General features: G+C 45.4%; 1 protein-coding gene across 1 annotated transcript in view; it reads right to left on the reverse strand.

The window, feature by feature from the left end:
• Window positions 1-27,408, reverse strand: part of ADCY2 (adenylate cyclase 2) — a gene marked incomplete at both ends in the record, with an annotated part of 1,451,075 nt that overhangs the window by 1,136,168 nt on the left and 287,499 nt on the right. The window contains one exon of the mRNA XM_082258935.1: window positions 25,325-25,473. Within this exon, the coding sequence (XP_082115061.1) occupies window positions 25,325-25,473 (149 nt within the window). The remainder of the gene's footprint in view (window positions 1-25,324; window positions 25,474-27,408) is intronic.

Genomic DNA, 27,408 nt, shown 5'->3' on the forward strand with positions numbered 1-27,408 from the left:
TTTGTTTCGCTTTCACTTGGCAGTTAGAGTCTCGTGCACATGGCCGTCTTTCTCCATAAACATACACTCCCCTTTTCTATTATACTTTTTAATTCATACATGTCTGATTAGTTGATGCCACCACCCCTGTGAACCCCTTTTGTTCTCTGACTCTAAAATAAACCAGGAGACAGAGGATCTTCATTTGGCATCGATTTGACACAATATGCGCCTGTTTCGTTCTTTGTCGCCGAGCGCTTGGATAACCTTATACAAAAGAGCTGTACATTTATCCTTTCAGTATAATGGATTAATGGTGCTTGGCACATTATTAATATCCACAAGTGTGCTTCTCAGCAAAGTTTTCAGTGCACCAAGCACATTTCTATGCTCCAAACTCCATTAATTTCCATAACAGTTGTTATGGCACTATATTTAAATATAGTCAATATGTATAATTTTATATGGCCCCTGAGCAGAAGTAAATCATGGAGCCTCTTTCACACTTGTGTGGCTTGTCCTGCGACTTGGGACTGCAAGTCGCATGATGGATCATACTCGATTTCCAATAAGTACCTTTCATATCTGTGTGAATTCAAGTTAGTCCCTGCACTACTTTGGCCCAACTTTGATCCATTGAGGTCTATGGACTTCAAGATTACACAGGCTTTGCTTCAGTCCGGTCAAAATAACACAATGTTTAGGTCGCACAAGTGCGGAATTGACCTAAAGCGGAACAAGTCCCATCGATTAAGGCTCTCTAAAGGGTTACATTCCTGGAATGCCTGGATTGCTGGCTGTCACATGTGCTGTTGAGCCATCAAGTGGTGGGCGTTGTGGCTCGCATTGTATGTGCAGTCACCATGACGGTTACAGATCAGACAAAAGCAGCCTCCTTGGGAACATCGCAGTGGATGTGTTCAGCCAAAGCTGGGTTCCCCATCTATGTTATGCATTCCCTCCTTCTGCCCCTAATACCAAGGTTGGTACAAAAGGTCAAGGAAGAAAAGGCTACAGTGATGCCTATTGCATCCCATGGGCCTCAGAGACCATGGTTCAGTCACTTAAAATAAAATAAAAAAATAAAAAAAACTCTGCACTCAGCTTTATCTAACACTTCCAGACATGCCAAACCTTCTGTCACAAGAGGCAGTCAACCACCGGAACTGCAAGGTCATGAAGCTCTCAGCCGGGTTCCTGAAAGGGTGAGGTTCCAGAGCAAGGTCTGTTTAGCAGAGTGATTGACAACATCCTAGCCAGCAGAAATCCTGTGACTAGAGCTATCTATGAAAAAGTGAAAAAAAAAATGTGTCTTCTGGTATAAGAACAAGGGAAACCCCAACAAGGGAACTATTCCTGCAATCCTGGATTTCCTACAGGAAGGAATGGATAAGGGGATTTCCCACAACACATTGAAGGTTCAAGTGGCAGCCAAACCTTCCCACCTGGACGTTAGGCTGGCAGAAGACATGCTCATTAAAAGATTCCTTCTCTCTTTGAAAAAAGCCAGACCCATAAAGATCAGCAGAACTCCTACATGGGACATCTCCACGGTACTGAAATGATTCCACTCTGCACCCTTCAAACCATTAGAGTTATGTTCGGATTACTACCTTACACTAAAAACAGTACTCTTGGTGACACTTGTGTCAGCAAGAAGAGTCAGCGGAATACAAGCTCTATCCATGAGAGAACAACACTGTTTAATTCTGACAGATGGAGTTATCCTCACTCTGGACCCAGCCTCCCTACCAAAAGTGTGTTTGACTTTTCACAGAACTCAGAAGGTGGTTATTTCCTTCCTTCCAAACTCAATGGATAGCAGAGAAAAAAGTCACTTACAACAAGCTGGATTTAAGGAAGATGCCGATAATGTACCTTGAGAGAACTACAGTTTGGTGAAAAACAACCACACTATTCATTCTCCATGCAGAAGTCAACCAGGGGAGCTGGCCTTGAAAAGTATGATACTCAGATGGATAAAACTTGTTATTCAGACAGCCTACCAGGCTCTAAACCTTTCCCTCTGAGCAGAGTCATGGCCCACTCAACCAGGGCTGGGGTGTCATCAACCGCTGAAAGAGCTGGGGCATCACCGGAGCAGACCTGCAGGGCAGCGACATAAGGAGAGAAAGAAGAGCGCCTCTGAGTGCAAATGAAATGATATAGCGGTGCTCTGCTTTACCACCAATGGAGAAAACTGACATCCCGGACAAACGCAACACAAGTTACCTTTATGCGAGTTACTACTTTGTAATCTCTGTAATAAAATTTAATTTGCACTCAGAGGCGTTCTCCTTTCTCTCCTTATACACATTTATGCAGAGCTGACTTCACTCTCCTGAGAGCCGGCCCTGAGCAGCAGCCATCTATCCCTGGAACTGTCTTGGACCCTACAGATGGACTCCTGCACAGTCCTTATATGGCCCCACCCCCTTGTGATATGCACATGGACTATTAATCCCCCCCATGTGCCCTATCCCCCCTGCCCCCCCCCCCGATTTTCATTTTTATTATATTATTATATTATTATAATTGTATTTACTTCTTGTTGGAATATTAATTGTCCTTACATCCTTAAGCGCTAACACCCCACTGCTATTATTCTGCAGGGCAGCGACATGGTCGAGCTTCAAGGCCTTTGCAAGACATGACTGCATTGACCAGCTGGCCAATCAGGACCAGATGGTTGGTCGTAAGGTGCTCCAGACTTTATCCCCTTCCTAGTAGTATTGCTTGCTACATCCTCTCAGATGCTCCCCTGGAAGACGATTAGAGAAAACCGAGTTAGGTACCTGGCAACTCATTTTCTAAGAAGCTTTCCAGGGCAGCACTCATTCCCGCCCTAAACAACAATATGAAAAGGGTTTTGCGGATTTATTAGCTGCTGAGGATTCTTTTGGTGCTTTGATATTACCGAGGCAGAAGGTATGGCTGAAGTTTTTATAATAGTGGACTATTGTGTTTCCTGTTTCAGGTGGGAGGAGCCTATCTCTCAGGTGCTGCCCTGGAAGACTTCTTAGAAAAAGAGTTACCAGGTACCTAACTCTGTTTTTAAGGTCTTACATGGGGCCAAATGACACAGCACAAGCATGTATAACATGCTTTGAGGGAACAGGATCTTTTTTTGTTTGTGTTTTTTTTAGGGTAACAAACGCTTTAAGTCTTAGCCCTCATGCACACAGGGTGTCATAAAAACGAGCGGCGTCAAAAACACACCTCAAGCCGCGTTTTGCATTGGCGTCATAGTGCGTTTAGGCCCGTTCGGGCATGTCAGCGCTAACCAGCGTTTTTTTAACTAAACACAACTTTTTACATAAAATTACTCCCATATTACCCATAATTCAGAGCATTGTACTGAGTTTTGGGAGATAGTTTTGAGGAAAATGGATCCTGTGATTCAAAAAATCGACGAGGCAATCCTGCTGATTATTCTGCGTAGGATGCGATGAAGGAGACAGATGGAGGAGGAGAGAAGCAGCAGACGGCGTAGATTCTGGATACATTCCATTGTATCACCAGCGTCCTACGTTGGGGTTCCTTTAGAGCATGTACGCCCATCTTCGCATGCATCCTGAAAAATTCTATAACTTTACAAGAATGTCAGTGCCTGTCTTCAATGACCTGCTGGAGAGGCTCAGGCCAAGGCTGGAAAGGATGGACACCATGATGAGAAGCAGTGTGTCACCAGAGGAACGACTGCTTGTGACACTCCTGTAAGTGATATTTGTTTTGAAGGGGGGTTAGTGCCTGTTCACACATATGCAATGTCACACATTGCATGACATTGCATGCAATTTGTACCACACTGCTATGCAAATCACATGCGATGTCTGTTCATTGCGATTTCTTCCAAACCGATTGCATAGCTTATGTCGCATTGCGTGTGTACAAAATGTATTGTATTGTTTTGACACTCCCAATTTTGTTCTTTTAGGTTCCTTGCTACAGGATTGAGTTTCGTGTCCTTGCACCACCACTTTCTTCTTGGCGTCTCGACGGTTGGCAAGATAGTCAGAGAAAGCTGTGTGGCAATATGGGAGGAGCTGAATCAAGTTGTAATGCCGAAGCCAACAGAAGACCTCTGGAATGCAGTGGTGGATGAATTTTGGGAAAAAACTCAGTTTCCCAATTGTCTGGGCACCCCGGATGGCAAACACATCAGGGTGAAGAAGCCTCCGCACTCAGGTTCGTCATATTATAACTAGAGATGTCGCGAACCTAAAATTTGCCGTTCGCAAATCGCGAACGCGAACCTCCGCAAATGTTCGTGAACGGGCGAACTGCCAATAGGCAGGTGAATTTTAAAACCCACAGGGACTCTTTCTGGCCACAATAGTGATGGAAAAGTTGTTTCAAGGGGACTAAAACCTGGACTGTGGCATGCCGGAGGGGGATCCATGGCAAAACTCCCATGGAAAATTACGTAGTTGACGCAGAGTCGGGTTTTAATCCATAAAGGGCAAAAATCACCTAACATTCCTAAATTGTTAGGAATAACGTGCTTTAAAACATCCAGTGTGTGTATACGATCAGGTATGATGTTGTATCAATCAGGTAGTGTAAGGGTTACGCCAGCTTCACAGTGACAGACCAAACTCCCCGTTTAATGCACCGCAAACAGTCCATTTGCAGTGGGTACAGTACAGTCTGTGGACCTGACACTCACTGGCAGGCAACTATAAAAAAATATATATTTTTTAATGTGCAAGGTGCTGTGCCACCGTATATATGAGTGGTGGGCACTGCAGTGGGCACAGTACACTCTGTGGACCTGACACTCACTGGCAGGCCAGGCAACTGCAATTATAAAAAATATATATTTTTTTAATTTACAAGGTGCTGTGCCACCGTATATATATGAGTGGTGGGCACTGCAGTGGGCACAGTACACTCTGTGGACCTGACACTCACTGGCAGGCCAGGCAACTGCAATTATAAAAAATATATATTTTTTTCATTTGCAAGGTGCTGTGCCACCGTATATATGAGTGGTGGGCACTGCAGTGGGCACAGTACACTCTGTGGACCTGACACTCGCTGGCAGGCCAGGCAACTGCAATTATAAAAAATATATATTTTTTTAATTTGCAAGGTGCTGTGTCACCGTATAAATCAGTGGTGGGCACTGCAGTGGGCACAGTACACTGTGGACCTGACACTCACTGGCAGGTACTGTGCCACCCGATATGAGTGTGGTGTGCACACAGTACAGTCTGTGGTGGGTCTGTGGCCTCTCACACACGGCGGGCAGGCAACTGCACAATAGATTATATATATATATCAACAAAAAAAAATTGACTGAAATACCAGCCCTAAAAAGGGCTTTTTGGGGTGCTGTCAGGATGCTGTCCTTACAGCAGGAGTGGACCGAGAACACTATCTAACAACTGTACCTATTAACAGCAGCAGCAGCAGCACTCTCCCTGCTCTCACTAACACACTGCTTCAGAATGATCTAAGATGGATGCTGCCCTTGCTTTTTTATAGGAGGTGGGAGGGTGTGGGAGGGAGGGTATGCTGATTGGCTGGAATGTGTCAGCTGACTGTCAGGTACAGGGTCAAAGTTTGCCTCAATGATGAAGTATAGAGGGGCGGACCGAACATCGCATATGTTCGCCCGCAGCGGCAGACACGACCAAGCGATGTTCGCCAGGGAACTGTTCGCCGGTGAATAGTTCGGGACATCTCTAATTATAACTATAAAAAATACTTCTCGGTGGTCCTCCTGGCATTGGCTGATGCGAATCTGCGTTTTATTGTGGTTGATGTTGGAGCATATGGCAGCCAGAGTGATGCCCGCATATTTTGTGAGTCAGCCTTGGGACGTCGGCTACATGAAGGAAGGCTCAACATTCCAGAAAGCAGGCCTCTACCTTGTACCGAGGAACCAAGCTTACCATTGATCAAGGTAGCAGATGAGGCCTTTGGACTTGCTGAAAATCTAATGAGGCCATACAGTGGCTATTGTCTCAGCGATAGCCAAAAGATTTACAATTATCGTCTCAGCCATGCACGCCGCGTTATTAAATGTGCCTTTGGAGTCTGCACAGCAAAATGGAGAGTGTTACTCACCTGCATGCAGCTTGATGTGGAGAATGCCATTAAGGTGGTCCTGGCATGCTGTGTTCTCCACAACTTCCTGCGAGAGAAGGAGAGGAGCACAGTTGAACCGGAACCCAGAAACCCAAATCAACGGGTGCAATTTTTGGACTTGCGGTCAACAGCACGGGTGATGGCCATTCGTAATCAGTTTGCCAATTTCTTCGAATCACCTGATGGAGAAGTTTTGTGGCAAAATTATTATATTTAAAAAAAATTTATCTTTCTAAGCTCTGCCTTCTTGTTTTTTTAAAATAAAGCAATTTAAAATTTAGCAGTTATTTTCATGTCTCCCATTTCTTTAGATCAGCTGTGCCTTTCACCTTGTTGGGCTGCAGAAAAAGAGTCCCTTTCTTCTGCTTGAGGCCGGCGTATGATAGCCCTTGTTGGGCTGCACTCACGCTTGCCCCAGGCAGAAGAAAAAGAGTCCTTTTCTTTTGCTTGAAGCAAGCGTATGATACCCCTTGTTGGGCTGCACTTACGCTTGCCCCAGGCAGAAGAAAAGGAGTCCTTTTCTTCTGCTTGAGGCAAGCGTATTATACCCGTATGCTAACATACTGCTGAAGTGTACCATAACCCATAAAAAAAAAAAAAAAAACACACAAATTCACGTTTAACAATGATTTATTAAATTAACACATTGGAGTAACCAAACAAAAAAGCTCAACTTATAACTGCTGATATTGAGCAGATTGGTCAGCAGGGCTCGGATGAGGTGATTGGGGATGGGGGAAAGTAGAATCGGGGTGGGAATGGGTAGGTTGGGGCAGGCGCTCGTTCCCAAAGTCCTGCGGATAGTAGGGTCCTTGGAAAGCAGGGGGTGTGGCAACATTGGAGAAAGTTGAATGTCCTAGAGGAGGAGGAGGGAGAGGAGGAAATTCCGTGGAGAAATGTGGGGGGTAATAGGAAGGGTAGGAATGGCCGGATGGTGGCTGCCATCTAGGTTGCCGATATGAGGGGGGTGGTAGCGTTGCTACAGTCCTGGGGGACATTGTGAGATCCTGAAAAGCACTGTATGGATCGCTAGGTGGTGGCCCACCACTTAAATTTGCGTTACGGTATTGCACAGCAATACCGTACATTCGATCCATACAGTGCTTCTCCTCGGCTCCACCAATGTCCTCCAGGATGTGGTAGAGGTTTCGCAGGAATGAGGCTCGCGGATTCGAGGGATCCAAAAATGGGTCAACGCTGCGCCTCTCCTGCCGCACTTCCTGCAGCAAGGCTACCACCCTGTCCTCAGTTTCAGGTGCCAAAATGCCACCCCTCTGGCGCTGATTGCGGCCTCTACCGCGTGCACTCCCATTGCCATGGCCACAAACTTCCCCTTGGTATTCGGGTTCCTGGTGGAGGCTGCTGGCAGCTGTAACCTGGCTCCGAGATTCCTGTGAACAAAAATGGACATGTTCAGATTGGTACATAGACTGACAGACAGAAAGAGACATAATGGACAGATAATTACCTGTACTGGGGATTGGCTTTGGAGAATAGAGAGATTAGGTGATAGCACCTCCGCATCTGTGACACTGTCAGTTTAGACACAAGCAGCATCTGGAGCATCCATCTCCTCCTCCTCCTCGATACGCTCCCTTCTGTCCGAAATGTTTGGACAGAGAATAAAACGGTTAAGATTTTGTACATTTTTGAATTGTTGGTATATTAGAGCAATGCACAAAAGGGTATATGTGACAAAAAAAACAAACTTACTCTCTTGCGTTCTCCATCATTGATCGGCGCAGGAACGCAAGATGATTGAAGAACAAATGCTGTTTTTTAGCTGGAGCTGCTTTTCTACTCCGCTGAGACTTTTCAAGTTCGGTGAGATCTCTCCTGACTTGGTCGCGTAGGGATTTCCACCGACGTTATAATGTTTTGCCTACAGAAAATTGAAAAAAGGGTTAATATGCTTTCTAAAAAAAAAAAAACATAGCAAACATATCTTGAAAAAAAAAAAAAAAAAACGTACTTCTGTCCTTTTTGGCTGAATTGCTCAGCCGGGTCCAGTCTGGTGTGAGCGCCATGGAAATTTCATTCCAAATCAGGCGGTCTTTATATAACGGATGCGCTAAATCCCACAGATCTGTATTCGCTTCAATGGCTGAAATCAGCTCTGCCTGAGGAACATCAGTAGCCATGCTTCTTCTCTTCCACACTTCTCAACAGGGGCAAAGGTCTCTTGGGTAATGTGGGCATGTATTTCCTGTTTTCCATGTGATTACAGTCACCAATCACATTTTTTCTGTATTTCCTGGTTTCCAGGTCATTACAGTGACCAATCACATTTAAAAAAAAAAAACGATTGACGCGCGTCATGCCGCGTTTAGGCGCGTTTGGTAGTATCAGGCGTTTTTGCAGCTTGACGCTGGAGCTCCAGAACGCACTGGTCCTGGTTTTTTTTTGGAGCTGTAAAACCCCTATGCCACTTGGAGCTCCTAAAAGCACTATGTGTGCATGAGGCCATAGAATAACATGGATGGGCGTTTTAAAGCTGAAAAAAAAAAACGCCTGACGCTGCTAACAGCAGCTGCAAAAACGCCCTGTGTGCATGGGGCCTTAGTGGAAGAGTATCAATAATTTCAATAAACATACCATTTCATGTACCCTTTGAGTCCTAAGCATTGTTTTAAAATGGCACTAGGATAGCGGCTATTTGTCACAGTGCCATTTTAAACTGGCAAAGGGGATTGGTGGCTTACACAGATTAGCACTGGAGCAGCCAGCATCCAGCCATAAGCCCAAGAGCTGAAACAATCAGCTTCTGGCACTTTCACAGATCACTCCATAGAAGCCTAGTGTGAAAGCATAAAAAAGCACACATTTTACCTTCATTCTATGGAGGGCCAGGAAGATTTTTCCAATAAAGCAGCAGGTCATTATTGTGGTCATTGGGGGTGGACTGCAGATAGCAAAAGAGGATTATTAGCAGTAATCTTCTGCTACAAATTTGCAAAGGGTTGATCAGATCCTGACCCCCAAGAATGTGTATAATGGGTGGAACAGAGACATCTCTAAAACAGGGTCTTTGCCCTTGCCTTTTTATCACTGCGTTGGTAAAACCTGTCACTGAATTTACGCTTTCGTTAAATAATTTGAATATATTTTTTTTTTCCTAATTTTGCCACCAAGTGTGTTCTGAAAAACTAGGGGTCAAAGTTCAAGTTATACTTCTTGCCAAAAACCTCATTTTGGGATAGTTTCTAAGGTTGTGATACCAGAGGTGGGGGACTTGAGTCACATGACTTGACTTAAGTCAGACTTAAGTCACCAGTTTGAGGACTTGAGACTTGCTTGACTAAAATTAATAAAAGACTCGACTTGACTTTGACTTGGTATTCATGACTTGAGACTTGACTTTGACTTGAGACATATGACTCGAAATGACTTTACTTTTTTAAGTTCTTAAATATTTGCATTTTCTCAAGATGTGTTAAAGCCAAATGAATATGCCTGTTATGTTTCTGACACCACAGTCACTTAAAACACCTCAGGACACTGGCTGTTTAACAATGGAAATACTTAACATGTTTTTAGTGACTGTGGTGTTAAAACATGACCGGACGAAGGATTTTGAGCTGTTTGGGCATTCAAAGTGTTTCTTTATTATGCCAAGAAAAAAGCACTAAGCAGTTTTGTTAATGTTGAAAATAAAACAAAACCTTTCCTGACCACTGACTTAACCTCCCTGGCAGTATTTCTGAGTGTGGCTCAGGGTGAAATTTTAGTGCCAATAGCGGTAACCCCGAGCCACACTCGGGGTACCACCAGGGAGCATCGCTGGATCCTGGTAGAGGGTACTTACCTTGTCCCCGGGATCTCGCGATGTGTCCCTGCAGCATACGGCAGCCGGATCTTCCGCCCGCTGCTGTGAGCCCTGGCTTCCATCTCCTGCGGCGTGACACTCGCAGGGGGGTGGAACCGGCGGCAAATTCAAATAGTATAACACACAAACACACTGATATATTGCAATCCTATTGGATTACATTACAAAATAAAATAAATTGACATCAGTTTGCCCCCCAGTGCCCTTTCCTGCAGTTTTACTGTACTATATATATATATATATATATATATATATATATATATATACATACTTTAACTTATTTATAGTTATTTATTATATTATAATTTATGATTTTGTGTTTCAAACTTTATCATACCCGAGATGTTATAAAGAAGAAAGCACAGTATGAGAAAATCATGTGTAAATAGTTGGTTTGGGCTGCTCATCCTTAAGAATTACTAGCAAAATAATGGTACCGCTTTCAGCACCTAAAATCGGAAACAATCATACCGCCAGGGAGGTTAAAGGTGAAAATTGGGGTAGATCAGTATTTTGACTTGATTTGTGACTTGACCAAAATAAATGACTTAACTTGACTTGACTTGCTTGACTTCTAGCAGGGACTCGACTTGACGTGCTTGCTTTTCGCCACAGTAACTTGGGACTTGCTTAAGACTTGAAGGTTAGGACTTGAGACTTGCTTGTGACTTACTCCCGTGTCTGTGTGATACTGCTGCTCCACTGTAAATGCAGTATGGTGCACTACTATGTTCTCACCAAGTAAATAAAGCATACTTATGTGGTATTCTCATGTATAGGAGCAGTAGTATAATGCATTTTATAGCAGGATTACCTACTTATATACATAAACTAAAAAAGAAAACAACTAGAAACAAGTTTTTGATGTCATTTTGGTTATTTACTTTTTTGTTTAACCCCTTCTAGACCGGAAGATTTCCTCCTTTAATGACCAGGCCATATTTTGCCATTCAGCACTGTGTGACTTTAACAAACAATTGCGCGGTCCTGCGACACTATACCCAAATAAAATTGATGTCCTTTTTTTCCCACAAAGAGCTTTCTTTTGGTGGTATTTGATCACCCGTGCGATTTTTATTTTTTGCGCTATAAACAAAAAAAGAGCGACAATTCTGAAAAAAATATTACATATATATATATATTCTCAAAATAAAAAAAAATTAAAAAATCAAAATGTTTTAACATTTTAGGCCAATTTGTTTTCTGCTACATATTTTTGGTAAAAAAAAAAAAAATCGCAATAAGCGCATTTTGATTGGTTTGCGCAAAAGTCATTGCGTCTACTAACTACGTGAAAGATTTATGTCATTTTTGTTTTTTTTTTACTGGTAATGGGGGCGATCTGCAATTTATAGCGGGCCTGCAACATTGCGGTGGACAGATCGGACCCCTAACTGACATTTTTGACACTTTTGGGGGGACCAGTGACATTACTACAGTAATCAGTGCTAAAAGAAAATGCACTGTTACTGTATTAATGACCCTGGCAGGGAAGGGCTAACACTGTGGGTGATCAAGGGGTTAAATGTGAGCCTAGGGAATGATTCTAACTGTGGGGAGCGTGGTTTGTGAAATGATCATAGAGACCTGTGATCATATAAAGAAGGATCACAGGGGCTCTATGATCATTCCAGGGAAAAGAACGGTCAGCTGTGTTTTCAACAGCTGACCGTTCTTTTCTCTCAGCGGGGAACGATCGCGGGTGTCAGGCGGCAATCGTAGCCGCCTGATCCGTGCATCGGCTTCCCCGCTGCCGAGTGGGGGAGGGAGCGCGTCGGCAGTGGGGCGCGCTCACCCCCTAGCTGCCCGCGCGCGACCAACGTAGGTCTACGTAGGTTTGCACAGGAGAGCCACCCTGCCTCAGTAAAAAGGCGGTGGGTGGTCGGCAACAGGTTAAAGGGTAACTCCACTTTCATGGGGAAAAAAAATTGCAGATAAAGAAAAAACAACATAGCGTATACAATTGTGACACAAATCATATTGTAATTAAATGTTATTAAAAATTACCTTTCCTTTTCAATCTGCAGTTGTTGTAATTTTCTGCAAATGCAATGCAATATGGCTACCTGGAGCTGTTCCGTACACAGAATGTTTACTGACCACACCCCAGAAACATCATTTCCTGCTTGAGTGAGTGGCTCACCAATTCTCCCAGAAGTCTGCTTCAGATACAAGTCAGATTTCTGGCATCCCCTGACACAAAAATGTCATGTTTGGTGAGATACTTCCAATAGGAACACGTTTAAAGGGATGCAGGCCCAGCAGATTTCTTTATTAGAGCCCTGCAACTGCCAAAGCTGGTTGATAATTATGAAACCACTCCCATTAGACCCACTCAGCACAGGAGAACAGAGTTTCAAAGGGTAGGAATCTGCAACAAATAGATCACCCAGAGGGGAATGTTTGTTTTTTCTCAACAAAAGTGGAATTACACTTTAAACATAAGTAGCTCTAAAATAAAACCAATAAATACAAACTACTTGTATAGCCTAACATGTCTGTTCAAAATGGTGCAATTTTCTGAATTTTGGAACATATTTTGAAAGATAGGGCCTTTTTTTTGCCATGGCATAGTGTAAGCAATTTGTTGTGTTGTAAATAACATCTTGTATACCCATCATTGTTTCTACACCCCATATTTTCCCCATAACTTGAAAGAAATTTAAAAAAATGTATTACAAAAAAAAAAAAAAAAAAAAACACTGTGCCTGTCTTTTGCATTTTTATGTGGTTGAAATCAACAGAAAATTTCCTTTTCATCATGTTCTGTTATTGTCTCATTTCTAAAATAAAATGAAAGTTTATATTTTAAAGTATGGTATCAAAGACCATCTGTCCCCAATAAACAACATGTAGCCCTATCCTCAAAGGAACTGATGGAAATTGCCCAGGTTCTTTCCCAATAATTGTTCTGCAGCCAGGCTCACAATCACAGTCACTCTTTGGCTCAATAACAAGTCCAGGTGTGTTATTTTGGTGTTTTTATTTGTAGATAACTTGGATAGGGTTGGGGAATTTGAGTGGGATACTCCAAAAAAAAAAAAAAAATATGTACAAGATGAGGATAGTAAACTTCCTTCTGTAGAACTGAAGTCATCTTTTGCAAAAGTCATTGCAAAAGCAAACTGTGGACTTGGCTTTGCAGTAGAAGCAGTTAAAAGCACAAAAGTTTTTTTTTTTTTCTTTTCGCAATCAGAGCAGTATCCCTTTACAATGAACTAGATAGACTGAGATCTTCAGGACCCCAGCCAATGTCCCCTTCAAACAAACACACAGCTGACTCTCTAGCACCAGAAGGGAGGCAGAATCCCAAAAGTCGCTAAGATCTCTCTTACAACAGTCTGTACTAACAAAAATGTCCTTGGAAAGTTGGTTGCCTCCTTCCAACATCCATGCCACACCTTTCTCCTGTGATACCAGACTAGACTTCATATGACAGCCCCTCAGTCAGCTCTGTAACTTAGGCATCCAGGCCCCTTAGCTAGCCCAGCTAGCAGGGCTGCTCAAAGGGCAGCGAGACCTTGAGGCTGGACTTTTCCTCTACAGGATAAGACCCAGAAGCTCTTCATACATACTCCCAGCAGCCTTCAGGACCACCCTCTCTGACATCGGCCAGGGCTGTACAGTTCCTGCTGCTATTTGCATTGCTTCATGCCTATGTTCCAGAGAGTTCTACTGTTCTCTGAAAAGCAGAGGAAGCAATCAAACCAGCAGAAGCTAAAACCCTGAACAGACCTAACTAATCACATGCAGCTGCCCTGGTTACAATGAGCTAAAACTAAATTTGCCTGACCCAAAAATTGAGCCACAATTATTTAAATTTAAGCTAAACTTACCTAACAAAAATACAGCCCCACTGAACACAGTGAGCCCCCGTTCACACTGGGGCAACCTGTCAGGCGACCTTGCATTGAGAAGCTATGGACCCATTCTAATAGGAGCAACACAAGTCGCTCCGACTTAGAAAAACGGTCCGGAGCTTCTATGGGGCGACCCGGAGCGACCTGCATAGACTTCAATGTTATGAAGTCCGTGCCAGCCGCTCCGAGGTCGGGGTGCGAGCAGCGCACGGCAACCTCTGAGGTCGCCCCGGGAAGTAGCGTCGCCCCAGTGTGAACGGGGCCTGAGACAAAACTAAATCTATCTAATCCTAGCACCTATCTAGGAGGGTGCTACAGATATAGAGATAGTCAAGCTTGCATACAAAACATCAATTGTAAGAAAATGTATCACATGTAGAGTTGAGCGGACACCTGGATGTCTGTGTTTGGCGGGTTCGGCCGAACTTGAAAAAAAAGTCCGGGTCCGTGTCCCGGACTTTTTCCGAACTTTACCCGGACAACGAACCCCATTGAAGTCAATGGGGACCCGAACTTTCAGGCACTAAAATGGCTCTAAAACACCAATGAAAAGGGCTAGAGTGCTGCAAATGGCAGCAAAACGTAGTTAAGAGCATGGTGAGTGCTCTGCAAACAAATGTGGATAGGGAAATAACTTAAAACAACAAAAAAAAAAAAACAGAAAAATAAAACAATGTTCTTCATCTGTGAAGGACGAGGCCCATATGGAGTAGGAGGGAGGTTGAGGTGGTGGTGGATGTGGCGGTGTCATAGGCGTGCGCACAGGGTGCCTGGGCACACCCTAATCACAATAGCATTATCGCTCTGTTTGCCAGTGAGGAGATGGGAAAGATCTCCCTCGGACCTGCTCTGCCATAAGAGAAGTGCCACACACTTCTATTTCACTTTGCCAGCAGGGAGAGTAATGTACCGGGGCCATATACATGTAGGCAAACACATGCATGTGTATTTAAACTTTGGGGTGCACACCCTAATGCAATAGGCTGCGCACACCTATGGCCGTTGTAGGTGGAAGCGGCGGTGGAGGAGGACGAGGTAGCCAACACTGTTTTTTTCAGTCATTTTAAATGAGGGTACACCCCAAAAGAGTGAGAAAGATCAAAAATAGAACAATGGCTGGGTAAGGTCGGTATCCATCTCTATTCTGCACAAGGTACAGAAAAGTCCTGTGGGATCCATGTCTGGTTCATTTTAATGAACGTGAGCTTGTCCACATTGTCTCTGGACAGGCGGCTGCGCTTGTCTGTGATAACGCCCCCCGCCGTGCTAAATACACGTTCAGATAATACACTGGCTGCAGGGCACGCCAGCACCTCCAAGGCGTAAAGGGCAAGCTCAGGCCATGTGCCCAATTTGGAGACCCAGAAGTTGAAGGGGGCAGACCCGTCATTCACTACATGTAGGCGTGTGCACACATACTGCTCCACCATGTTGGTGAAATGCTGCCTCCTGCTAAGACGTTCCATATGAGCTGCTGGTGCTGCTGTTTGTTGTGGCGTGCTGACAAAGCTTTTCCACATTTCGGCCATGCTAACCCTGCCTTCTGAGGTGCTGGCGGTGCCCTGGTTGCGTTGGCGACCTCTTCCTCCTCCTCCTCTGCCTTGGCCTTGTGCTTCCACTGTGGCCCCGCTGTCAGGTGGGAATGCCAGCAGCATCGCGTCTACCAGCGTGCGCTTGTACTCGCACATCTTGCGATCGCGCTCCAGTGAGTGAATTAAGGATGGTACAGTGTCCTTGTAACGGGGATCCAGCAGCGTGGCCACCCAGTAATCAGCACAAGTTAGAATGTGGGCAACTCGGCGATCGTTGTGGAGACACTGCAGCATGTAATCGCTCATGTGTGCCAGGCTGCCCAGAGGCAACGAAAGGCTGTCCTCTGTGGGAGGTGTATCGTCTGTGTCCTCTGTATCCCCCCAGCCACGCACCAGTGATGGCCATGAGCTGGCCTGGGTGCCACCCTGCTGTGAACATGGTTCCATCTCCTCCTCCATCTCCTCCTCATCCTGTGCCACATCCTCTTCCATCATCGCCCGAATCGTTTTTTGAAGGAGGCATAGAAGTGGGATAGTTAAGCTGACAACGGCGTCATCGGCACTGGCCATGTTGGTGGAGTACTCAAAACAGCGCAACAAGGCACACAGGTCTCGCATGGAGGCCCAGTTATTGGTGGTGAAGTGGTGCTGTTCCGCAGAGCGACTCACGCATGTGTGCTGCAGCTGAAACTCCACTATGGCCTGCTGCTGCTCGCACAGTCTTTCCAGCATGTGCACGGTGGAGTTCCACCTTGTGGGCACGTCACATATGAGGCGGTGAGCGGGAAGGCCGAAGTTACGCTGCAGCGCTGACAGGTGAGCAGCAGCAGGGTGAGAACGCCGAAAGTGCGCACAGACGGCCCGCACTTTCTGCAGCAGCTCTGACATATCGGGGTAATTTTTAAGGAACCTCTGCACCACCAAATTCAGCACATGCGCCAGGCAAGGGATGTGCGTCAAACCGGCTAGGCCCAGAGCTGCTATGAGATTTCGCCCGTTATTGCACACCACCAGGCCGGGCTTGCGGCTCGCTGGCAGCAACCACTCATTTGTCTGCTGTTCCATGCTCCTCCACAACTCCTGCGCGGTGTGTGGTTTTCCCCCCAAACAGGCAAGTTTTAAAACTGCCTGCTGTCGTTTACCCCTGGTTGTGCTGAAGTTGGTGGTGAAGGTGTTACGCTGACCGGATGAGGAGGCGGTAGAGGATGAGGAAGCGGAGTAGGAGGAGTTAGGAACAGGAGGCAAACGAAAGCACCCTGCAATCCTCTGTGGTGGAAGGACGTGCGCCAAATTAGTATCCGCCTCAGGCCCATCCGTCACTGCATTTACCCAGTGTGCCGTTAGGGAGATACAACGCCCCTGACCGTGCTTACTGGTCCACGTATCGGTAGTTAGGTGGACCTTGGCACAGATGGCGTTGCGCAGTGCACACCTGATTTTTTCCCCCACTTGGTTGTGCAGGGAAGGGATGGCTTGCCTGGAAAAGTAGTGGCGGCTGGGCACGACGTACTGTGGGACAGCCACCGACATAAGGCTTTTAAAACTGTGCGTCTCCACCAGATGGAATGACAGCATTTCAAAGGCCAATAATTTTGAAATGCTGGCATTCAGGGCCAGGGATCGCGGGTGGGTAGGGGGGTACTTCCTCTTCCTCTGAAGTGTTTGGGAGATGGAAAACTGAACGCGGGACATTGTGGAGATGGTTGGTGACCCAGGTGGTGGTGTTGCTGACAGATCGTCTGTTTGCGGGGTGGCAGGTGCCGGTATCACTACAGATGTGGATGGAGAGGCCGAGACTGCAGCAGAAGAGGAAGCAGGAGGAGCCAGAGACCTTTCTTGGTTTTGAAGGTGTCTACTCCACTGCAGCTCGTGCTTCGCACTTAGATGCCTGATCATGCAGGTTGTGCTCAGGTTGAGAAGGTTTATGCCTCGCTTCAGGCTCTGATTGCACAGGGTGCAAACCACTCGTGTCCTGTCAGTAGCACATTTTCTGAAGAACTTCCACGCTAGAGAACTCCTTTGAGCTGGCTTTGGTGCGCTCATTCCCTTGCTGCGTTGGGCAGTAGCAGGAATAGTGTCTAGGGCACGGCCGCTCCGCTTCTGCACCCTGCTCCCTCTTCTGCTGTGCTGGTGGCTCTGTGCGACCACCGCCTCTTCCTCCAAACTACTCAGGTCACCTTCATGACCTTCATTCCATGTGGGGTCGAGGACCTCATCGTCCTCCACATCATCTTCCACCCAGTCTTCACCCCTGCCCTCCTTGTCGGTCTCCACAATTCTGAATGCCGCAGCAGTTGGCACCTGCGTTTTGTCATCATCGGAGACGTGCTGCAATGGTCCTTCCATGTACTCATCTTGAGAAATAAGTGGTTGGGCATCGCTGCACTCAATCTCTTCCACTTCTGGGGCAGGGCTAGGTGGAAGGCCCTGGGAAACCCTGCTGACAGAGTCATCAAAAAGAAGGAGACTGCTGCATGACTTGGGGCTCAGACTGCTTGCCTGATTTGTAAGGGGGTGAGGTGAAAGACGGTTGGACATTGGCTGCAAGTGCCAACTCTGACCTTTCTGCAGTAGACTGGGTGGGAGACAATGTGAAGGAACTGGAGGCACTGTCAGCAACCCAATCTACTATCGCCTCTACTTGTTCTGGCCTCATCACTTCTAGAGGCGTATGATGTCCTACCAAATACTGCTGCAGGTTCTGTCACCTACTCACACTTGAAGAAGGTGTTTCACTTGTGCGTGTAGCTGGCACAGATCGACCACGTCCTCTCCTTGCAACAGGAGCTCTACCAGCAGCACCACGACCCAGGCCACAGGCCCCTATTTGACGGTCTCCTCATATTTCTGTAATTTATGATCTTGCCCTAGAAAGGTGTTTATTGAATAGCGGAACAAAACAACAACAGTATCGCACGGGTGTATCTCACAGTCAAATATGCAAACTATGCCGCAATTTAATGTTTTTTACCCCCAAATTAAAATTTTTTGTACCCTAAAGGGAGGATGAGGAAGAGGAGTAGGAGGAGTTCGGAAAAGGAGGCAAACTGAAGCGCCCTGCAATCCTTGGCCGTGGAAGGAGATGCGCCAAACAAATTTAAAAGGTGTATCTCACACATACCGATACAGACTATGCCGCGGGCAAAAAGATTGTGTTCACACCACCCCACACACAGCAAAATCGATGTGGACCACTGACCCTGCCTATCTCCAGCCTCGCCCTAAAATGATCGATAAGATCGGTCACTGCCGGCACTGCAAACCCCCCACACAGCAAAATCGATTGTAGAACACTGACCCTGCCTATCTCCAGCCTGGCCCTAAAATGCCCTAACAACTCACCCTGCCTGCAGCACTCTGACCTGTCCCTGATTCTGAATTCTTTTCGGACACAATATAATTTATGACTGTCTGTCCCTAATCAGCAGCCAGCACGTATGATGTGTGCTCTGTCCCTGTACTACAGCAGAATGACACAGCGGCGCTCGGTCTCGAACTTATAAAGACTTGGTCACATGCTTCAGATGGCCAATCACAGCTACTAATACATTTGTAGGCATGGCTGGGATGGCTTAAGGCACACCAGTTAAACGCTTGTTGATTGGCTGTTAAAAGCCCGCCATTAAAAGCGCGCCAATACATACAGACCCGGAAATAAAATGACCGAACATGTATTTTAAACCCGAACATACAGTAAAGTTTTCGGGTCCGTGTTCGGGTAACAAAAATCCAATTATTCCGTACGAACACGAATAATACAGTCCGTGTTCGCTCAACACTAATCGCATGTCGAAAACCTGAAAAAAAGCCCTGGGGCTTAAAGCGTTTGTTACCCCAAAACTTCATATTCCTGATATGTACCTGCTCTACCATGTACTTGTATGAGAAAGTATTCTGTTCTCTTTGTATGCTTCCTTTATGTGAAATCACTGGTGTTCCTGCCAGTCCCTCTGCTTTCCTATTAAAAACTGACCACACAAAGCAGGAAAACACACCGTTATCAGTTCTCTAGCTATGCTCTGAATTCAGTGTGCTCTCCTCCAATGATCAGACTTCTCCTGACACGTACCTGTGACAGACACAGGTATCAGACCCCTGCCCTCCTCACTAACTTGTGACAAAGGACTTGTCAATCGCACACCGCACTGTAACTTGCATAACCATGCCAATCTCACCTGCACCATGCACAAATATTTCCCAGCTTGCGGGACCACAATCTAGGTGGCAGCAGCCTGAGAGTCATTGTCACTGGGTTATTTACTTAGGCAATTAACCCTTTAAACTCCAAACTACCACCAGATATTTTAGTAATATTAGCAATATTAGCAAGAACAATTGTGAAAAGTAAACTTCTGTAACACACACTGTCACAATCGACAGGTTTATTCAGAGATTTGTTGTTCGGTAGCACTCCTTGAGACAGGGATTAGTTTAGTATGCATAGCACAGGTAAAGGCAAGGTTAATACTTTTCAGAATAAGGTTTAATGAAAAGGTCAAAAAGGGTGTTACCAAGAAATAAAGAAATAATACAGCAACAGGGAAAAAAACATTGAGAAGGAGAATACTTGCAATGTCCTCGGTGTTATCAGAGTTCAGTCGATGAGCCAGGTATTATCAGTTCTCAAACTTGACAGATGTTCCTGAGAGGTGGTTGCAGGGAGGTAACTACATTTGTGACCATGTCTCAGATACAATTTTCGATATGTATTAATATCGCTGAATATCTACAGTTTACAGACTGCTAGCGTCTATATTATGATTCAGCATGGAATTTGCTTTGAAATAAATATAAACATGGCAGATCTCAGATGTCTACTTTACCTGGGAGGAACAAGGGGTTCCAGTGGATCCCCATATGGTCTGACATAGGGGTGTCTGGACTTGAAACACTACAAATTACCTGAGGAAAATAAATATGGCTATATTCTGGCTGTACTATTGTTATTTTGGAAGTTATTTAATATACTGAAATGATGGTTTCTACCGAGAGACAGATAGGTGTATTGTACAGATTCCAGCTAAGGTATTTTTGACCCAAGTCTCTTAACCTTCTAGTCACTGACGGGGCTAAGTCAGACACTTTTACAGGCCTTGAGGTGGGTGTTAGGAAATTAATAAGAGGTGTCTCGCATGAAGGGATTCCAAGACACCACCTTGGGCAGTTTATTTTTGGTTAGGTGAGTCAGAGGTTTCCCCAGGCTACTATAGTTGCATACAAACTTCCTATAGTAGCCAGCTGTCCCCAAGAATGACATAACCTGCTTTTTGTTTTGAGGGGTAGGCCAGGCCAGGCCAGGCCAGGATGGCCTCAACCTTCCCTGTCCTGGGTCTCTGGGTGCCTCCTCCTACCTGGTGTCCCAAGTATTGGACATCAGTCATGCCTATCTGACACTTACTGGGTTTGACAGTCAGATTGTCTGCAGTCAGTTTGTCCAGGACCTGGGACAGGTGCACCAAGTGTTCTTCCCAGGTAGGGCTGAACACAGCGATGTCATCCAGGTAGGCTACTGCAAAGGTTTCAAGCCCTTCCAGTAGGTCATTCATGACTCTCTGGAAGATAACTGGGGCATTCTTCATCACAAACAGCATGACGGTAAATTCGAACAAGTAGAATGGAGTGATGAAGGCTGACTTTTCCTGAGCCTCAGGGGCCAGATAGATTTGCCAGTAAATTCTGCTCAGATTCATGATTGTGATATAGTGGCCAACTCATTAATCCAGGGCATGGGGTAGGCATCTGCAGTGGTGATTGCATTCTGTAGTCCACACAGAACCTGGTTGTCTGATCCTTTTTGGGAACCAGGACTATTAGGGATGCCCAGGCACTGTGGGTCTTCAGAATCACCCCCAGCTGCAACATTCTCTCAACCTCCCTTTTCATGTCGGCCATCACCTCCAGCGAGATGCGATAGGCCCACTGTTTAATGAGAGGACATGTCTCGGTGTACCCCCCGCAAACCTGCTACCATATACTGCCAGCACTTTCTTCAGCCTAGGTACCTGAGTGGGGGTAAGGCTGGAGTTGATCAGGAGGTCAGAGTCTACCTCCCTGGTGTCAGCTAGCAGGTTCAGGAGTGGATCAGCCTACTTAGACTCCGGCCTGCTACAGACCAGCATGACATAGGCCGAGCGCTCATAAAAGGTTTTGATCATGTTCACGTGAAAAGCCTTCTGCTGTCTATTCCCTTCTCCCAAACTGACCAAGTAGGTGACATCATTCAGATGCTGGGTGATGTACAGGCCTTCCCATGCTGCTTGGAGTTTGTTTTGCCGCAGGGGAAGCAGAACATACACCTGCTGACCAATGTTGTATGTCCTCTTCCCAGAATAACGGTCATACCAACATTTCTGCCTGGTCTGAGCCTGTGCCATGTTTTCCTGTACAACTCCCACCAGCATCCCCATTTTGTCTCAGAATTTTAGGACGTAATCCACAACAGAGACCTCTGGGTCAGCAATTTTGCCCTCCCAGGTCTCACAGATTAGGTTCAAGGGCCCTCTTGGCCTGCATCCATGGGGCACATCTCTGTAAGCAAACAGCAGATGAGGAAGATAGCGGGCCCTGGTATGCCACAAAAGTGTGCAACATTTGTTTCAATGTGCACAAGCCGTTTGTTTGTAAATGATAAAGACTGGCTATGATATGCGTCATTTGTTTTTTCTGACAGAGAGCTTGTATTAAGTCGGACACAAACTTGGGGCCTTGATCGCTAATGCGCTTGGACAGAAATCACACTCTTGTGAGGTTCTCCAGCAGAGCATCAGTGACCATGTCTGCCCAAAGGGAGGAGAGAGCCACAGCCTCTGGATAACGTGTGGCATGGTCAACACCTGTCAAGCTATAAGGTTTGCCTGAACTGCTAGGGATGGCTAGAGGCCCAACAATATCCACTACCACCCTCTTAAAAGGTTTTTCAATCACAGGCAAAGGTTGTAGCAGAGCCGTATGTACATCTCCTACCTTGCCAACTCCCCGGCAGGAAACACAAGACTGACAGTAGTCAGCTACTGTATGTCAACGAACATGGTAGGCTAATGAAAGTTATGTATCAACCGGGTCTTAGGGAACCCCAAGTTCCCTGCTACGGGAATCTCATAAGCCACTTTTAGCAACTGCTCCCTGAATGGACTGGGTACAACAAGCTGCCTCCTTCCTTTGTCAGTCTCATGCTGCTCTAGGGTTTGGTCTGTCTGCTGTGCTGTCTCAAAGGTGGAACAACATGTCCCAGCAAGTGGTCCTGTGGCGAAAACAGCTGCTGAGGCTCAACCGAGGTGGAGTCCACTGGGCCAGAACGAGGAGAGGGCCCAGAGATTTCCTGCCGTTCTGCGACCAGGGCCTGCGCCTCAGCTGCCTTAACAGCACCGCGAGTGACAACCAATATTGGCAATGCATCATCATCATCATCATCACATTTAACATTTACAGTTGTAGCATTATTCAAACATACATCTTTTAACTTCACAGGCAAGGGGGGGGGTCTCCTCTCCTTCCTTGGAAGAAGGAGAACCTTGTACTTTCACTCCTTTCCCAGGTTTCTCAGATATTAAACCCAAATCTCTACACAGTACCTTGGGGGGGTCCAGAGGGTTCCGAGGGGGTGTCCTCAGCCGGGACATAATATGAGGCAAAGGTCCCTAAATGGGCACCTAACACAGCAATGGAAATCTCCTCAAAGACTCCCACCTCTCTCATCCCACTTCTTGCACCCCAATCAATTACCACATATGCACAGGGTATGCGGGAAGGGGTCCCCTAACTGAAAAAGAATTGTTGTTCTACATAAAGGTGGCCAAGGCTCTAAGAAGATTGCCAAGACCCTGAAACTGAGCTGCTGAATGGTGGCCAAGACCATACAGCGGTTTAACATCACAGGTTCCACTCAGAACAGCCCTTGCCATGGTCGACCAAAGAAGATGAGTGCACGTGCTCAGCGTCATATCCAGAGGTTGTCTTTGGGAAATAGACGTACAAGTGCTGCCAGCATTGCTGTAGAGGTTGAAGGGGTGGGGGGTCAGCCTGTCAGTGCTCAGTCCATAAGACGCACACTGCATCAAATTGGTCTGCATGGCTGTTGTCCCAGAAGGAATCTTCTACTAAAGATGATGCACAAGAAAGGCCGCAAACAGTTTGCTGAAGACAAGCAGACTAAGGACATGGATTACTGGAACCATGTCACGTGGTTGATGAGACCAAGATAAACTTATTTGGTTCAGATGGTGTCGAGCGTGTGTGGCAGCATACGGGTGAGGAGTACAAAGACAAGTGTGTCTTGCCTACAGTCAAGCATGGTGGTGGGAGTGTCATGGTCTGGGGCTGCATGAGCGCTGCCGACACTGGGGAGCTACAGTTCATTGAGGGAACCATGAATGCCAACATGTACTGTGACATACGGAGGCAGAGCATGATCATCTCCATTTGGAGACTGGGTCCCAGGGCATGGTCTTAATACCAACCCCAAACAAACCTCCATGACGACAACTGCCTTGCTAAAGAAGCTGAGGGTAAAGGTGATGGAACTGGCCAAGCATGTCTCTAGACCTAAACTCTATTGAGCATCTGCGGGGCATCCTCAAATGGAAGGTGGAAAAGCGCAAGGTCTCCAACATCTCTAACATCCACCAGCTCCATGATGTGGTCATGGAGGAGTGGAAGAGGACTCCAGTGACAACCTGTGACGGTCTGGTGAACTCCATGTCCAAGAGGGTTTAAGGCAGTGCTGGAAAATAAAGTTGACACTTTGGCTACATTCACACCTGAGCATATCGTTTTCAGGTTTTTTTCTTTTTGGGCGTTTTTCGGGCATTTTTCAGGCGTTTTTTTTTTGTGTCTTTTCAGGCATTTTTTGCAGGTGTTTGAAAGGCAGGCATCCGCAGCCAACAAAAATGCTTGTAATCTGCCAAAAAAGAAGCTCAAGTACTTTTTTGAGCTTCAGGCGTTTTTCTTCAGGCAACAAAATGCTCATATGTGAACAGGGGTCATTGAAATGAATGAGATTTTGCTTGTTGGGCGTTTTGAGACCTCAGAGATGAACGTTTTACAAGCTAAAAAATGCTCAGGTGTGAACAGGGCCTTTGGGCCCAGTTTGGACTTGTTCACTTAGGGGTGTACTCACTTTTGTTGCCAGCGGTTTAGACATTAATGGCTGTGTGTTGAGTTATTTTGAGGGGACAACAAATTTACACTGTTATACAAGTTGTACACTCACTACTTTATATTGTAGCAAAGTGTAATTTCTTCAGTGTTGTCACATGAAAAGATAATAAAATATTTACAAAAATGTTAGGGGTGTACTCAATTTTGTGGGATACTGTATGTCTGCCTTTACAGTGAATACTGTATTGTGTTTGGGTTGGAGATGAATTGTTATTGACACTGTTGTTTTACCTAAGTGTCTTCCTGAACTAGAGACATATAAACACACTCTGCTTATCTCTAATTCCACCACCCTATTCTCCCCCTCTTTTCTGATAAATTTCTACCTTACTACATTTTCTCCACTGTTGCTGTGCCATTGGCATACTTGCCAACTGTCCCTTTATTCCTGGGACAGTCCCTGGAAATAGGAGCCTGTCCCAGGTAATTTATATTGTCCCTGGAAGCGCCTGTTAATCGGGCTGCCCATAAATGTTACGCAGAAGCAGTGCAGCTGAATGGGAGACTTATTCCAACTCTGCTACTGTGGCCTTAAGTTTGAAATTCCCTTTTTCATTTTCTGTAATTCTCTCTATATTGAGTAGACTATATAGTCTGATAAGTAGGCGAGATTAATTATGCAGAGTGGGCAGAGCTTCAGGGACGTGGGTGTGGCAATTGATAGCTGTGCTGGAAAGTGTCCCTGGAAATTTTTTTTTAATGTTGGCAACTATGCATTGGTATAATGCAAGGCATAACCACAATGAAAACTGAACAGTCTGATTACATGAAAGCCTAAAGAAAGTGTTATATACTGTATGTAGTCAAAACTTAAGACTAGGATACTCTTACTTTTGCAAGACAAATGGGAATAAAGATTAAAAGGAAAGCCATACCTCACATTACTGTGTCTTTTGACATAGAGGTTATGAAAGTTATTTGAGTTTTCAAGTTGTCCAGCCCTAGGTCCTTGCAATCTTTGAATGATTTCTGCCTTCATTTCCATGGCAATATGAGATGGAAGTAAGGAAAGTAAAAGTCGTTCCTAAAATAAATAATATTATCTTCAATTTGCAGGTTTTGTATGGCAAAAACGTTACATTTTTAAACAGAAAAAAAAAAAAAATTGGAAGAAAAAGAAGATGGGGTTTGAGGGCCCTAATGAGATGATCAAATATACTGCAACACAAAATATTTATTAAAAACACATGTTTAATGAGTTTCCATACATAAAAAAGGCATGTACCAACATGCTCTTGAGACGTACATACATTTAACATGTAACATAACAAAATATAAAAACACAAATTGGATAACCAAGTGGTGGGTCTCAACAAAGAAAGATGGAATTGGTCCTTGTGCAGCCAACGCATTTCGCTTGGTTTTGCTTCTTCAGGGCTAAGAGACCAGAGAACCAGCTAGTGTTCCACTAAGTGCAGGACCGCACGGCAGACAGATTTTCCATTGACAGGCTAGTGGTGTAGCAAATACCAGTAGTGCGTTAATTAGCAGTGATGGTGCAATAATATATTTGTATCCTTATACAGTGTATATATATCAAAATTGGAGCACTGGGGTGCCTGTGTGCCCATATACAACACACACACTATATCAATGTGCATGCATAGTGCCCCAATATTCCATTAGTATTGGTTTTAATTGAACCATCTACAGCTTTGGCAAAAGGATATATTACGCCCTTGTCATGGGGTCTGCACAGTAACCAGGCAGGTGATTATTTGGATGGTATTCCCAAGTAGGCAACAAGCCTCTTGATCATGGTGGGAAGGGTAGAGGGCCCAGAGGGTATTATAAGTGTTAATCACAAGCTTCCTTTTAAGGGGACCATCTCTGTGTGCCCCTCCTATTCTTATCCTGCCTGCTTAATTTTAAACAGATACTGTATCAAAGGAAAAAAATAGATTTTTGTAAAATCTTACCGTAAAATCCTTTTCTCTTAAGCTCATTGACAGACGTAGTCCTCCTTGATTAATATCAACTCGGGTTATACTGCCCTCTACAGGAGTAGGACTAGACAGGAAAGAAAACGTTCTGGCCACACCTTAGGGGCAGTCCCAGAGGGTATATCCTCTCACTTCCTGCTACAGCAAATCAGTTATGTCACAAAGCAGTGTTTAGAGAATTTAACCCAACCCAACTCAAAAACAGAGGGGCGGGTACTACGTCTGTCAATGAGCTTAAGAGAAAAGGATTTTACGGTAAGATTTTACAAAAATCAATTTTTCTCTGTCGCTCATTGACAGACGTAGTCCTCCTTGATTAATATCAACTCGGGACGTCCCAAAGCAGTGCCACAAATGAGGGGTGGGAAAATGGAAATCAAAATCCAATCTAGAAGGCCCAACTGGTGCCAACTAGAAGTTTTAAAGGCTCATCAATCAAAAGATGACTCAACTGAAATTCCAAAGGAAAAAAACCCTCGAGGTAGACCACCGGTATCCTCAAATTGCGGCCTGCAAAACCTTGCGGCCAAAAGAGGCATCTGACGATGCCATCACATCAACTTTATAAAATTTTGTAAAGGTATGAACCGACGACCAGGTAGCCGCCTTGCACACCTGGACCACTGACGCCTGATGGCGGTAGGCCCAGGAAGTACTGAGCGCTCGAGTGGAGTGCGCCTTAACAGGGAACGGAGGATTCCGACCCTTAATAGAATAAGCCTGTACCACCGTCTGTCTAATCCATTTGGAGATAGTCGCGGCAGATGCAGGCAACCCCTTTCTGGGGCCATCCGTGATCACAAAAAGTGAATCCGTCTTACGGAACGATTCCGTAGTCTTCAGGTATACCCTGATTGCCCGAACCACATCCGAGGAATGCAACGCATATTCCTGAGGATGATTGGGCTTAGGACACAAGGAAGGTAGCACAATATCTTCATTCAGATGAAAATCTGAAACCACCTTAGGAAGAAAGGATGGCTTCAGATGAAGAACTACCTTATCCCTATGAACCA

The sequence above is a fragment of the Pelophylax lessonae genome, assembly GCF_965119305.1.
Source record: "Pelophylax lessonae genome assembly, chromosome: 5".
NCBI lineage: Eukaryota > Metazoa > Chordata > Amphibia > Anura > Ranidae > Pelophylax > Pelophylax lessonae.